The 15,992-nt window shown below is 41.1% G+C and overlaps 1 protein-coding gene across 1 annotated transcript; it reads right to left on the bottom strand.

Moving 5' to 3' along the window:
• Positions 1 to 10,096: 10,096 nt before the first annotated feature.
• On the bottom strand, positions 10,097 to 14,432 carry LOC116323568 (pepsin A-like). Its single transcript, XM_039616550.1, has 11 exons — positions 14,241 to 14,432; positions 13,993 to 14,148; positions 13,049 to 13,124; positions 12,620 to 12,770; positions 12,403 to 12,520; positions 11,651 to 11,769; positions 11,032 to 11,228; positions 10,799 to 10,915; positions 10,555 to 10,696; positions 10,330 to 10,428; positions 10,097 to 10,244 (listed from the first exon to the last, which is right to left on the bottom strand). Exons 3-11 carry the CDS (start codon positions 13,102 to 13,104, stop codon positions 10,107 to 10,109), a joined length of 1,137 nt encoding a protein of 378 aa, XP_039472484.1. The 5' UTR covers positions 13,105 to 13,124; positions 13,993 to 14,148; positions 14,241 to 14,432; the 3' UTR covers positions 10,097 to 10,106.
• Positions 14,433 to 15,992: the final 1,560 nt, after the last annotated feature.

Genomic DNA, 15,992 nt, shown 5'->3' on the forward strand with positions numbered 1-15,992 from the left:
GGACTCAAAACAAAATGTTCACACAGATAAATTCGATACAAATTGGAAATAAATTGGATATTAATTAACTAAACCTGCATTAAGCATCATATAATTATTGTTTGTAATTCTTTATAAATATGTAAATATAGTGCTAGAGTCCAGAATGTAGCTTAATCCATTTTCAGTTAGTATGTTTAGTTATTTTCTTTTAAAATATACAATTTTTTAAGACTATTGGTAAATGGCGTGTATTTGTATAGCGCTTTACTTAGTCCCTAAGTAAAGCGGGCCCTTTGACCACCACCAGTAAGCAACGGGTGAAGTGTCTTGCCCAAGGACACAACGACTGAGACTGTCCGAGCCGGGGCTCGAACAGGCAACCTTCCGATTACAAGACGAACTGCCAACTCTTGAGCCACGACTATTGTTGACGACTGTTGGTTTTAATCTAGTTTAAACCAAACCACTCCACTGGAGTTACATTCTGGACCCTGTTTCTGGAATGCAGTAGCTAGCGAGCTGACCGTAACAGCCAATCAGAATTTTTGCATCTAACTATGTGACAAAAGCGAGAGAGGCTGTTATTGTGTGTGTATATGAATAATAGCAAGCACTGAAATATATGTCTTGCACGCAACAATGAATTTTGTTCGCTCAAATTAAACTTTTCTTCGCTCAAAATAATTTTCTCCTGTGAGGAGTTTCCCTGTAATGCAACTCAGATTGGAATAAATGACACTCAGACAGGTTTTACAAATTAACGTGCACACGGGTGAGAGCTCGAAGGAGACTCACACACCCTGGAGCAGTTGTCAGCCTTTATTTATACTCAAGCATGTTTGCGTCTCAGAAACATGCAGGAAGAGATAACATACAACTGTGCAGACTTCCTGCTGAGCTTGCACAGTGTGCAGGCTTCCTGTTGAGCTTGCACAATGTAACTTCTCTAGTAAAAAGAGCAAACGCATCTAGAAAACCTTAAATGAAATGTACTTCTAAACATAAACATAATAAAATCTTTCAACATTCCCTCCTGTTGTTTGATCTTTTCTCCTATATACTGTATATACATAGCAACTCACTAACACTGTATCAGTCTATGGCCACTTGTAAAACATTTTTAGTCAGGACATCATTAATTAGTGGGTTTTGTGAATATGTTATATCCAAATGTCTATCTCATTATCATCTTCTTCATTCTGTGGTAGGGTGATGTAAGCATTAATTGAAGCAGTTACCATTTTTGACACCATGTTCTTCAAACAAGGTATGACGCATGAAGTGGAAAGACACAATAACAATAGTAGAACACCAACGAAAACAAGTCCTTTAATCAGCAGGGACTTCCAAGAGCTGCTTAACAACCACGTGAGCCAGTCTTCTGTGTTTGTAATATAGTCTTGTTGTTGTGTATCCCTGAGTTGTCTAAGTGTTTTCAGAGCATCAGTCATGTTGGATGAGTGTACATTATCTGGAATGTATGTGCAGCATGTGTTGTTAAAGAGGACACATAGTCCTCCTTTCTCGGCGAGAATCATGTCTAATGCTACCCTGTGTTGCATTACTGCAATGCGCAGAGAATCAATTTCTTGATTCTGGTTGTCGTTGATTTTACATGAAGCGTTCAGAAAAAGTCCAAAACGGTAGTCCAACGTCTCGATATGCAGGGCATGTTTCCCAACTCCGACCCATGGGAACAGGGCATGTACCACTTTCTGTCCAGTGGTCCAGAGCTTGAAATCCTGGGGGACATCTGATCCCCAGATCGGGTCGTGTGGTTGGACTGCAGAGACGTCTCGTCGTTGTCGTCGAGGCATCGTAGTGTTTCCCACAGTTATTTTGAAGGTGTGATCTGATATGAAGATGGGGCGCAAACTCGGTCCAGCCTGGGGGTAGTATGAAATAAGCACGTTGTCCACATAGCCAGGCCATTCCTTGCACCCAGTAAGTGCCGTTAGAGCGGTTGGCTGTGTTCACAGGGCACCTTCTCCATTTCCAGCGATCTGATTACAATTAGTGGTGCTTCCAAGCGGTCTGTTACCGTTGTCTTGCGGTAGCATATGGAGTGGTTCTTCCTGGGGTTTGGTCCAAGAACACTGGGAAGTGAATGGATGTGTTCGGTTCGTCACATTGAAGTTGATCCAGAAAAGTTGATCACATCGTTCCATTATCTAATCCAGCGTTTTCAGTGGTGATCAACTCATATTGTGGTGGTCCCGTAAACATACTAAACAGGTTAAGCGAGTGAATGGTAGAGCTTGTCTCATTAATGACGATTTTCTTATGTTGATAGCTAATGCCCATGAAACTGGCAGCGCTTGCTTGGCTTGTGTTTTATTCATGTAGTCTCCATAAAAGGTGGGATGTGTCGAGGTGCTTGGCATGTGGGAGCAGGCGTAACATGCAGTGTTGTTAGGCTCTCCCTTAGTTCTGTCATGTATGTAGCGATACCATCCGTTATTCATCCATGGGTGAATGTGGTCTTGTGTCATGTCACGAAGGTGTGAGTTGTCATGTGTCCATCTTGTCTGCAGGTGGTGTTGTTCATCTTCTTTCTTTCGGGTGAGTGTCAATAAACTCACCAGGGTGCAACACTAGCCACTAGGAGGACGGCGTCTTTATGATGACCAGACACACCTGTGACCTCTGATGAGTAGACTACCGGCGAGAAGTAGAGGCGGGGTGTACCCGATCAGCCCTCCCTTCACCAATAGATCACCAGGAGTTAGGGGTGTCGGCGTCTAAACGTCTAGGTTGTCACTCACTCTTTTGCAGTGGCTCTGATGAATCCAGGACGGTCTTTCTGCTATTTTGCAGGCAGTTGGTGTGGTGAGTAGCACTTGATAAGGACCTTCCCACCTTGGTGTGCTCCAATTTTTCCTTTGGAGTACTTTGATCAGGATCCAATCACCTGGTTTCAACCTGCAAGACACTGGAGAGATATCACTTCGGCAGTTGGTTGTTTAGTACAATCTCTTTATTTTCAAGCAATTTAGTCATCCATTCAGCTAGTGTAGTTTCTCTTATTGACTTATCTATTGGCTCACTTGTGATTGGTAGTGGAAATGGTCTACCGTGAATGATTTCAAAAGGTGTGAGTTTCTGAGAACTTTGTGTCAGTCTCATCCACATTTTTACCAGGCCTATACACTCAGGCCATGGTCTCCCTGTTTCTTCCATGCATTTTCTCAGTCTCTATTTTATCGTGCCGTTAGTTCTTTCCACTAGTCCGGCACTTTGAGGGTGGTAAGCACAGTGGTTTTTGATACTGAATCCTAGTGCTTCAGAGACCTTGCTGATTACTTCATTAACAAAATGTGTCCCATTGTCTGATCTTATCAGAGTGGGGATGCCATATGTTGGAATGAAATGGTTGCACAAACATTTTGCTACTGAGATGGCGTCTGCTTTTTTTACTGGATAAATTTCTGGCCATTTTGAGAATACGTCTATAATCACTAGAGCGTATTTTGAGCCTTGGCATTCATTTAGTTCAATAAAATCCATGTGGATTGTATGAAAAGGATGAGGTGGTGTGAGAAAGTTACCTCTTCTTGGTCTGAGGTTTCCCTGTGCATTATGTTTTTGGCAAATCATGCATGTTCTGACAAATTCCTTTGCTGAATTTTCGAAATTTTGAGTAAAGAAATGTTTAGAAAGTATATCTACCATTCCTCCCGTTGATACATGAGTGAAACCGTGTGTCACTAATGCTGCTGTTTTGTGTAGGGATTTTGGTAGTATTAGTTTACCATTACAAGTCATCAAATCATTTTCTAGCTGTGCACCACATTTTAACCATTTCTTTTGTTCTGTAGTTGGTGCGGCTTTTTGTTTGTTTTTAAGCACATCAAGTGGTATTTGCATTGAGGATTCAGACATTAATGTGTCTATTGTTTGTTATGCTGCTGCTTTTGCTGCTTGATCTGCGAAGTTATTGCCTTTAGTGACCTCTGAGTTGTCCTTCTGGTGTGCAGCACATTTACATAATGCTAACTGTTTTGGCAATGTTATCACTTCCAATAGTGCCTTTAAAAGATTTCCACGTTGCACTGGATTGCCAGTAGAAGTAATCATACCTCTATTGTGCCAAATCTTTGCAAAATGATGTACTGCTGCAAAACATACTGGCTGTCAGTGTGTATGTTTATGTCTTGTCCTTCATGCAGTTGACACGCACGTATAACAGCTGTAAGTTCTGCACTTTGTGCAGAGTGTGAGGAAGTCAATGCTTTTGCTTCTAAAACTGTGTCTGCTGTGGTTACTGCATAACCTACACAGTTTTGCCCGAAAATATTTTTGAGCTGAACCGTCTACAAAGATGTTAACGAAACCAGCTTGTGGTGTGCTGTAAATGTCAGCGGCGTGGTTTGTTTCCTCATCTAGCTTCTTTATACAGCAGTGTGCGTCACCATCTTGCAGAGTGGGGAGAAGTGTGCTGGGGTTTAACTGGCCACACTTCTCAATTTTGATATGTGACTGTGAAAGCAAAATGCCTACATAGGAAAGTTGTCTTGCATATGTGAGATAAGACAAATTTGCTTGCAACAAGATGGAGGTTACAGCATGTGGGACTTTGATAATCAATGTGTGTCCCAGAACGATATCAGCAGACTTTTTAACTGCCTCTGCTGCAGCTGCACAGGCCTGCACGCACGTAGGCAAACCTGATGCAACCGAGTCTAATTTGCACGAGTAAAACGCAAGTGGACGTTGCTTTTCTCCGAAGGCCTGCGTTAAAACAGCCTTCATGTAGCCTGCACCTCCGTCTACATGCAAATAGAAAGGTTTGTCATAATCTGGCAATGCTAAAACTGTACGTGTTTGGAGTGCGAGTTTTAGATTGCTGAACGCTTTTTCTGCTTCTGGTGTCCATTCTAATTTATCTTTCAGTGCTAGATTTTTACCATAAATTAGATTCTGCAAAGGCTGAGCTAAGGAAGCATATTCAGGTATCCAACTTCTACAATAATTGCAAAGACCTAAAAAGCTCATCATTTGTTGCTTCGTGAGTGGTTTTGGAGCATTTTGTACTGCTAGTTTTCTGCTGTCTAACAGTGTTTTCCCTTCCCCTGTGAGTGTGTGTCTGAGGTATGTGACCTTTGGGCTCCACAGTTGTAGTTTGTGCTGTGAGACTTTATGGCCCTGCTCAACTAAATGGTGTAACACTGTCATTGTGTTTGCTTTACAGTCTGCTAGTGTGTTCCCTGTGATGAGTATATCATCTACATACAAGAAAAACTGCCCCGGAGCAGGGAGTGTGCACAGCGACATGGACTTTTTTAGAGCCTCTGCGTACAGGGTGGGGCTGTTCTGAAAACCCTGAGGTAACCTTGTGTATGTGTACTTTTGACTCTCAAAGGTGAACCCGAACAGATGCTGTGAGTCAGGGTGCAGTGGTACAGAAAAGAATGCATTTGACAGATCTATAACTGAAAACCACTGTTCCTTGGGGGTCACTTGATTCAGGAGTGTGTGTGGATTTGCTACCACAGGCGGGATTTGTTCTGTTACTTCATTTATTGCTCTGAGGTCATGTACTAGACGGTACTTTCCCGTATTTGCTTTTTTCACTGGGAAAATAGGTGTGTTACAGGTTACTTTAGTTGTTTTTATTAAGATGCCTGCCTTTTCCATGTCTGCAATTACTGGTTTTATTCCTGCTTTGGCTTCTCTGTTGTGAGGGGATACTGTGATTTTACTGGCCTGTAAGTTGTGGTAGTTTTACTACAACAGGATCTGCTCCTTTAATTAGTCCTACGTCTGTTGGTCCTATAGACCACAGCTTTGCAGGTAGTTCTTCTAGTTCTGGATGTTGCTCTAAAGAGAGTGTGTATCAATCCTCACTAACTTCATGCATGTGTGCATCTGCGCAGTCAGTCATGTGGGTTGCTGGCTGTGTTGTGAGTACCCACCCTAATGTGTACCTCATACATCCTGTTCTACGGCCCTGAAACCACCCTTCATGTGTTTCTTCAATTGTCTCATATCTGTCCCTTTCAACCTGAGTGAGGATGCGGCCTAGGTCTTTTCAGTCTGTATTGTCATTGCGTGCTACTGACACATGTGGTTTTGGCATCCTGTTTAGCTCTTGTACCTTTTCTGGCTGTATTACAGAACACACTGCGTTGCCGCTTTGGGTAACAAAGGTGTTGCAGTGTGAGTTTCTGCGGTCCTAGTCTGTGCACTTGTTGGTCATATATGGAGTCATGACCTGGGCTTTGTTTGAACCTTAAGGTGTTGTGGTAATCAGTAAAGTCTAGCTTTCTTGAATGAGTTGGCAAATAGCGATTTGCTATATGCTGCAAGGGTTCTAATGGAGGCAGGTCTAGTGTCCAATAATAGTGCGGTTCACCCTGTCCTTCACACACAGTAAGCTGACGGGCCTCAGGACTTTGCTCTTCATGCAACATTAGTTTAGCATACATGCCCTCTGGCCCTGGCACTACACCGATCTTTAGTTTTTCTAAAGCATCTCTCCCTAAAAGGTTGACTGGGCAGGATGGGTCATATATACATTGGTCCTTACAACTTCTGCCGCTTTCTTTGTGTACTAGCAACAATCTTTCTGTTAGTGATTTAACACTGGTGTGGCCTGACGCAGATTTAACTATCAGGGTGTCACTTGAGTATTTAAAATTTTTGGGCTTTTGATTTAACACGGTTTTACATGCTCCAGTGTCACATAACATGGTTATAGATTGGCCACTGACATGGATTGTTACTGTGGGTTTGTGTTCAGAACCTAGGAGCAACTGTTCTATGTTGAAAATTTCTGTTTCCTCTTCTGTTTCCTGTTCTAGTCACTTACTCTGATCCTCACTTCTATTCCTACAGTCTCTTGCAAAGTGTCCTTCCTTTCCGCAGTTATAACAGCGATTGTCTCTATCATTTTTGTCCCTTCTATCTCCTCTGAAACCTGCTCTTCTCCTTCCTTTGTTCCTCTGCTGTCCCTGTCTCTGTCCTCTGTATCCACCAGCAAATGCCACGAATCCTGTTTCAGGATCCACAGTGAAAACACCTCCTTTCTCTTTCTTTTTTAGCACTCGGGTTGCATGTTCTGCATACTGCAGAGCATCTGTTAGGTTACCGGTGTTCATTGTCACCCAGTGTTTTTCAACATGGGCTCTAACTGGGGGAAGGAGACCATTTAAGAATGCATTCTTTAATTGCTGTTGGTATGGTCTCTCTGGGCCTTCTTCATAATCTAGGCCTGAATGCTGTCTAAAAACTGGGCGTAGCCGGTCGAGGAAGTCTGATGCTGTCTCGGCTTCCTTTTGTTTTACTTCTCCTATTTTTGCGTAATCTGCTCTGGGGGCCAGGCGGACTCTAATCCGCTCATACAAGTGTGTTATAGCAGTTTGTAAGTCAGCAGATACAGGAGCTAGGGCCCTACCATGTTCGTCTGATCCTGTAAAATCTTCCCTCACTGTTCCCATTTTTAATCCTAACAAGTCTTGTATCACTTGGTGCATTTCATGGCCATTTAAATACCACTGTCTTCTAATTAACTCGACAGCTTCTCTCCACTGTATGAAGCCTTCATTTAAAGGTGGGACATCTTTGAGTACATTCTGTTTATCTTTTGTGACCATGGTCTAAAACAAATATGTTTGGGTTCTCATCTCGCTCATTATTTGCACCACCGGTCAGCTGTCCAAATCTAGGATTAGGTGTGGCTATCATTGGGAATAATTCAGAGGGTCCTGGGGGGTCAACACTTCCTCCCATGTCCCTGCCTGATGGATCTTTCCCTATGTCTTCCTGTGGATTTTTATTTACAGTCATACAGTTTAATGCGTTTCGGGCTTGAGCATAGGAGTTAGGTTGGTTGATAAACGGATTTTTGATTGCGGTTCTGGTGCTGACGGCATTGATACATAAGGGGTGGCTGTGGGCTTTGTAACGCTGTTTCTTTTTTTTTTTGCCTTTTTGTCTATTTTCACTACATCTTTCTTCCTCCTCTTTCCACGCTTTAAAATATTGTAACTCTTGAATACGTTTTGTTTTCTTTTTAGGATTCTTTTCAGTATTTATTTCTGCTTGGAAGGTTTCTTTTAATTTAGTCAATGCGGAGGGGCTACATTTTCCCTCCCATGTGGGACTTTTAGTTTTCTTTGGATTTCTCCATCTACATGCACTAATTTGTCCGGCGCCTGGACATTTTTTTTTCTAACCACTGCTCGTCAGCAGTGAGTTTTGAAGCTTCGTTACCCATTTTAATCCTTTACAACTACACAACTGCGGCACCTTCTCTGGCACGAGAATCGAGAGAGTTAGTTGACACGGCCTTCTACTTTCAAGCTATTCTTGAAAGCCGTGTCAGCTTTACGTGATAAAACACGACCTTTTTCTTTTCACCAGTACTTGGGTGGCCAACAGTAAACAAATTAGTGGAATAGTTCAGCCTCCTTATTGTGCTGTAAAATCAACTTATTCCATCAACACAAAAATAAAACAATAAATACCTTTATGCGCGCGCTAACTTTACCCACTACAGGGGAGCTACCAGTCCTACTTCAGACGAGCTCTATTTTATTTTAAAATGCTACCAGCCTTCTTCAGGCGAGCTTTTACATGCTACCAGCCCCTCTGGGCGAGCTTACACGGTTTTACGCAACGTGTCTCAGAGTGTCAATATTCACCTGCTTGTTGAGTTATTGCCGGGTTGTCAGGTCCTCCTCATCGACCCCCACCGTCGTGGACCACTTCTAAAAACGCTGGCCAGAACCCGAATTCACGTCTCTGGTCTTTTATCCTGTACCTAGACAGGAGCTGTCAACAGACTTCAGCGCGGGCTTCTCACAACATCAGGACTCGATGAGGTTTTCCCGTAGGATCACACAAAAGTGTTATGTCTAATCCGGCTCGAAGGACCAAGAAATGTGAGGAGTTTCCCTGTAATGCAACTCAGGTTGGAATAAATGACACTCAGACAGGTTTTACAAATTAACGTGCACACGGGTGAGAGCTTGAAGGAGACTCACACACCCTGGAGCAGTTGTCAGCCTTTATTTATACTCAAGCATGTTTGCGTCTCAGAAACATGCAGGAAGAGATGACATACAACTGTGCAGACTTCCTGCTGAGCTTGCACAGTGTGCAGGCTTCCTGTTGAGCTTGCACAATGTAACTTCTCTAGTAAAAAGAGCAAACGCATCTAGAAAACCTTAAATGAAATGTACTTCTAAACATAAACATAATAAAATCTTTCAACATCTCCTCAAAGTGCAACAATTGCATTCGCAATTTTATTTTTTTTACGTGCACTCAGAATAGAGTCACAAAAATACCGCCATAAGCTTCAAGGCATTTAACCCTAGAACTGCCAAGAGGGTCTTATATTGCATGTTTTCTCTTATTTTAAAAAAGGAAAATTAATGTAATTATTTTACAAATGAAAAAAAAATGTAATCAAAGGTAACAAATCACATCCAGTAAATGGCCTGTATTTATATAGCGCTTTTCTGGTCCCTAAGGACCCCAAAGCGCTTTACATAGCCAGTCATTCACACACACATTCACACACTGGTGATGGCAAGCTACGTTGTAGCCACAGCCACCCTGGGGCGCACTGACAGAGGCGAGGCTGCCGGACACTGGCGCCACCGGGCCCTCTGACCACCACCAGTAGGCAACGGGTGAAGTGTCTTGCCGAAGGACACAACGACCGAGACTGTCCGAGCCAGGGCTCGAACCGGTAACCTTCCGATTACAAGGCGAACTCCCAACTCTTGAGCCATGATCGCCCCAGTACACATAGATTGTTTGCTGCAGTGGACAAAGTTTGCCAACTTTAATACTCTCCTTGACCTGTGCTACTGGAATATCATTTTTTAATACATTCACATGTATCCCACTGACACATGTGACACAAAGTATTTGCTGTCTCATAACTCCAGCTGTGTTGTTTGGAGAGATACACTGGAGGCTCATGAACACTGTTTGTGGGGCAGTGTGGTTAAAACAAAGTTATACTGTGATATGTAAGTTTTCTATAAAGGAAAAAAAAAGGCAAAAATTGTTTTAACTTTTTTTAAAGTTGATTTATTTATTAGACGTTTGATGGTACAAAGCCGACTATAACACAAAGATGTATGTTGAAGGACTTGACTTCAGGTTGCTTATCTAGCCTTGGCCAGACCCACCATATTCTGGCCTCTGTTGAAGATGGAATAGTACTGTCTGAGGAAGACATCGCCTAGGATCCACAGGTTGGTACCTTGACCACTGAAGCCAGTGAGGCAGCCATAGTTCTGGGACTAAGATGTAACAGAAAAAAAATAAATAAAATTTAAGGAATATGTAGAGAAGTTATAAAATATAAATAAGGAAAGAAATGCTTACCGGACTGATGTAGACAGAGGCTGGGAGAGTGAACTGCTGTCCATTGATGTTGAAGGTCACATCAGGCATTTGGCCAATGTTGTTGCAGCTGACCATGTACTGATGGAAAAGCAAAGATAAAATAAAATAATCTGCCTGTAAGTTTTGTAAAGTTTGAAGACTATCAGTTTCACAGACCAAGTAGTACTTCACTCAAAATATTTGTCCATATTTTTTAGCACTGACCTCTCCATTCTGGCTGCTTGCTCCCAGCCAGTAATTGATGTTATCAATGTCACCTTGAGGTCCAACAATCAGAGAGGTTCCAGTATCCACAATAGCCTGACAGCCACCATTACAAGCTACAACCTGGCCATTACCAGAAACACTGTAATGGACAACACAGTATGCATCAGCGAAGAAACTTATTTGCCAATAAAGCTCTATAATGATTCTGAAATCAATATAGAGCTGTAACTTTTGGTTTTACCTGTCAACTGTGATCTGCCAGTACAGTTCATTGGAGAGAGGAATCCAGGTGATGGAATCAGAGTAGTGGTTGGTATCAACACCACCAAAGGTCACCACACTGCCTCGCTGATTGTTACTACAAAGAAAACCAACAGTTCAAACTACAGGGAAACTAGGAATTGAGTACAAATTGATATATGAGGCATCTAAAAAATATTTCCAGTGTCAAGTTAAATGCTGCATAATACTTACGAGCTCAAATACACAGAGAAAAGGTTCTGGTCGATTAAGCCCGCATTCATCATGTTGTCAAACACAGGTGTCGCACCAGAGGCAGATAGACTTGGGTAAGCCAGACCAAGGATACCATCAGCCTGCATGTACTGCATGAAGGGGGCCTCAGTTTGGCTCAAACCAAATATCTGGTTTGTCACAGTTAGACCACCAACCTGCCAACCAAAGATGAAGCCAGTACAGAGTTTGAAAACCAATGGTGATGGTTATTTGAAGGTACATGCTTGGTTCTTTATCTATTGAGCTCCATTAAAACCAAAACCACTCCAATTGTTATTTAAAAATCACATCTGACAAACCCCTTCATTTGTATTTTATATTTTCAGATTTTACATTCATACATACTTTTTGAGGCTATTGCAGTTTTTACTGTGAAAGCACTGTAATACCTTTACAATTACTATTAAACAGGTGAAAGTTCTTTTCCCTGGTTTTTAAAAATATTTTGGAGCAATACATTTTCAGGCTAACATGGTTATAATTTTGTAGGGATTATCATGGCGTTTTTTCATCTTTACAGTTGTTGTTAAGCAGATGAATATTTTGGGGTTGTTTTTGCTTGTTTTAAAATTCTCACCGTAACAGTGTCATATCCCAAGAAGCCAGTCATGCTGCCAGTGCCATATGTGATACTGAGAGGACTGCCATTTTGTCTGTATGTGCTGCTCCTACCAGGGTCAAATTTGACATGGTTGTCTAAAAACAAAACATGGTTTATGGTTAAATGCTGTACCTCAGTTCCATTACCTAACTACCAAATCGTAAATATAAAAACCATCCATCCATCATCTGAGTTCTGATAATGGGGGCAGCAGTCTAAGCAGTGAAGCACAGACTTTCCCCACCCTGGCTACTTCTTCAACTCCAAGCCAGCAAAGAATTATAATCTCTCCAGCAGCTCCTGGGTCTTCACCAGTGTCTCCTCGTGGTAGAAGAAACTTGAAACAGTACACCTACATTGTGTGTCTATTAGAAATCTCTCAATCTTGCACACCAGATCAGGCTCCTTCCCCACCAGAGAAATAACATGTATCACTAGTTAGTTCTTTGGAAGTGCTAGGAACTTCATCGTTGATCGTCACCGCACCCCTACGGCCCTTTTTCTGGGTGAACCCATGTAGCTTCTTCAGGCTAAAGTAAATCCAACAGATGTTCATCCTCAAGCACCTAACCTGGGCCTGACTCCAGGGTGGGACCTTGGTAACTCAGTCTTGGGAACTGTAAATTGTACCCATGGCCGTTATATATATTTTTTGTCATTATAAAGGTTTTCAGTATCACTCTCTGACTTTGTGTGGAAATACATTATGTAATCATAGATTTACATACTGCAGGCTGCACTGTTGCAGTAGATGGAGGGAACCCACAGGTTAGATGAGCCAGTGTCAAAGATGACTTTAAAGGACTGAGGTGGATTTCCAATTGAGATGACTCCATAGTAAGACAGCTGTAGATGAAGAGGAAACATGAAGATATACTCTCAAGACATTTGTCATGTTCTCTGTATGTTGATATGCATGTTCAAGGTTTAGATGTTGTTACTCACACCAGCATCATTGGTCATGGATTCAGGGCCCACAGCAAAGCTCCCATCAAACTTGGCCATGGGATTGTATGGGTATTTTTGCCTATACTCCTCCCATAGACCCTGTTCCTCCAAGACCTCCCTGGCACTCTTACCCTTTTCCAGAGGGATCCTAGGAGTCATCAAAGGGAGCAAATTACATTTTGCTCATTAGGATACATTTAAAAATTTATTGAGCTGTGAACAGGTCTTTTTTCATACCAACACCCTCTTAAAACTACATATATATATATATATATATATATTTTATATTATACATATATTATATTTGCATATATGATAGATGACCATGTAGATCTATTACTATTTTAATTTCAAATAGTAAAAGTAAAAAATAAAAAAAAATAAAAAGAAGAATGAAACGAATGAAATATAGTCTGGCTGACTTACTGAACGAGGCAATCAGACAGTGCCACCATGGCAAACACAGCAAAGGCCCACTTCATTGTCTCAACTCTGCCGTCTACTGCAATACAAGATCATGTATATAAGAACAATAGAACACTTTACTCCTGTAATCAAATATTAGGTGTACAACCCTGTTAATGGACGTATATGTAGACTCTTAATCATGATTGCACAGAGATGCACTCTGCAGTCCCTTTTATAAATATAATACAGTGAAATTTCATTGATGTAGTCTAAGCTAAATGCACACATACAAGTTCAAATAAAAATTATAAGGAAAGACAAGAAAGTTTGTGCCACTGCAGCTACTGCTGGGTCAGTTTTCAAATGCTTGCAGTAAAAAAGGTTGAAAAATAAAACCTGTTTCTTTAGTGCGTAGCATCACCGATGATGTCACACAGTGAAAAAGCTCCCTATCGGAACCAAATTGCAGAAAAACCATGAACACTTAAAAAATCTCACACTGTTAATGTTTAATCATGTGAATGTCGAACTGGCATTCAGACCTTTGGGATGTGGTGTAGCATGAGATTTGCATCATCACTGTGCAGCTGAGAAATTTGCAGCTATGTTTACAGGAGCTTGCTGAATTTAAACCTTAATCAAAGGTTGAAATCAACATCTAAGCGTGTTAATATTAAATATTATTCTTTTCATGTTCATTAAAGAAAGTGGTGAAGCATGAATTAAGATAATTCTGTGTCTTTTTTAAAATTTTGTTTTGGAGACATGTTTTTCACACAGCAATGGCAGTATCAGTTGGGCACAGCGGATTTGTTCCTTGCTCTGCATTTCTAGTTTAAACAGCAACATTTGTACTAAACATTTTTAAACTCAGCAGTCTCTTATAAATTCAGTGGCACTAGGCAACAATGAATAGATAAACACAGACATAGATGTCAAAGTTTTTGAGAAATAGCACTTACCCTGCCAAAGTAATCCTCCAGCTGTAGTTTAGTTCTTTATCTCTTCAGATTGGAGAGTGTACATGAACCGACACAGTCAAACAGCTGAAGATTTGTTATTTATACGCTTTGAGAGGGATAACGTCAGCTGTCTTTCAAGTTTTGTCATGAAGCAATCTGAAAGAGGAATCTGGTGAAACCTCCTTATGTCATCACTATTCAATAGACAATATAATGAAAGGTCACAGCAGTTTTCAACACACTTTTACCTCTCTGACCGGTGTGGACCAAAACCAAAGTAAATCAGTAGCTGTCAAACATTTCTGGAATGTTGCCCTGCAGAAGCCTGAAAAATCTGAACGAGCCATAAACATGATCCAAGCTGAATATTATTCTGAATTTACTCTAAAGCAGAGATACAGTCTTACATGCCTCTCTGCAGCTTCTCTCCTCCTGTTATCCCCCCCAAAACCCCGTAGAGACTGTTTCAGCTCCCAAACAGACAAAAAACAAACTAAAAACCAGCAAAAAATAACTTAAACATAAAAAATCACAAAGAAAGAACAATACAGCAACCACATCTCAACCACAGAGTAAAACAGTGAAATGTGGATTATTAAATATTAGGTCTCTCTCCTCCAAGTCTCTGTTAGTACATGACTTAATAATCGATCAACAAATCGATTTACTCTGCCTTACAGAAACCTGGTTGCAGCAGGATGAGTATGTTAGTTTAAAATGAATCAACACCCCTGAGTCATAATAACTATCAGAAATCTCGAAGCACAGGCCGAGGGGGCGGTGTGGCAGCAATTTTTCACACCAGCCTATTAATCAACCAAAGACACAGACAGGCTTTTAATTAATTTGAAAGCCTGATGCTTAGCCTTGTCCACCCCAGCTGTAAAACTCAGAAACCAGTCTTACTTGTTATCATCTATCGTCCACCTTAGCCTTACACAGAGTTTCTGTCTGATTTCTCAGACTTTTTATCTGATTTAGTGCTCAGCTCAGATAAAATAATTATTGTGGGTGATTTTAACATCCATGTAGATGCTAAAAATGACAGCCTCAACATGGCATTTAATCTGTTATTAGACTCAATTGGCTTCTCTCAAAATGTAAAAGAACCCACCCACCACTTTAATCACACTCTAGATCTTGTTTTAACATATGGCATAGAAACTGAACATTTAACAGTGTTTCCTGAAAACCCTCTGCTGTCTGATCATTTCCTGATAACATTTACATTTACAATAATTGATTACACAGCAGTGGAGAGTAGACTTTATCAAAGTAGATGTCTTTCTGAAAGCGCTGTAACTAAGTTTAAGAATATAATTCAGCCACTGTTATCATCTTCAATGCCCTGTACCAAAATAGAGCAGAGCAGCTACCTGAATGCTACTCCAACAGAGGTCGATTATCTTGTTAATAATTTTGCCTCCTCACTATGTACGACTCTGGATACTGTAGCTCCTGTGAAAAACAGCCTCAAATCAGAAGTACCTGACTCCGTGGTATAATTCTCAAACACATAGCCTAAAGCAGATAACTCGTAAGCTGCAGAGGAAATGGCGTGTCACAAATTTAGAGGATCATCATTTAGCCTGGAGAAATAGTTTGCTGCTTTATAAGAAAGCCCTCTGCAAAGCCAGAACATCTTACTATTCGTCACTGATTGAAGAAAATAAGAACAACCCCAGGTTTCTCTTCAGCACTGTAGCCAGGCTGACAAAAAGTCAGAGCTCTACTGAGCCAACAATCCCTTTAACGTTAACTAGTAATGACTTCATGAACTTCTTCACAAATAAAATTTTAACTATTAGAGAAAAAATTACCCATTATCATCTCACAGATGTAACATTATCTACAGCTACTTTGAGTACCATTGATATTCATTTAGAGTCTTTTTCTCCAATTGATCTTTCTGAGTTAACTTCAGTAATTACTTCCTCCAAACCATCAACGTGTCTTTTAGACCCCATTCCTACAAAACTGCTCAAAGAAGTCCTGCCATT

The sequence above is a fragment of the Oreochromis aureus genome, linkage group 8, assembly GCF_013358895.1.
Source record: "Oreochromis aureus strain Israel breed Guangdong linkage group 8, ZZ_aureus, whole genome shotgun sequence".
Classification (NCBI taxonomy): domain Eukaryota; kingdom Metazoa; phylum Chordata; class Actinopteri; order Cichliformes; family Cichlidae; genus Oreochromis; species Oreochromis aureus.

Coding starts and splice junctions, on each gene's coding strand:
- LOC116323568 (XM_039616550.1), bottom strand. CDS start 13,104: ATGAAGTGGGCCTTTGCTGTGTTTGCCATGGTGGCACTGTCTGATTGC. Junction 12,771..13,048: donor CTGTCTGATTGCCTCGTTCA/GTAAGTCAGCCA, acceptor GATGACTCCTAG/GATCCCTCTGGAAAAGGGTA. Junction 10,697..10,798: donor TGGCAGATCACAGTTGACAG/GTAAAACCAAAA, acceptor TGTCCATTACAG/TGTTTCTGGTAATGGCCAGG.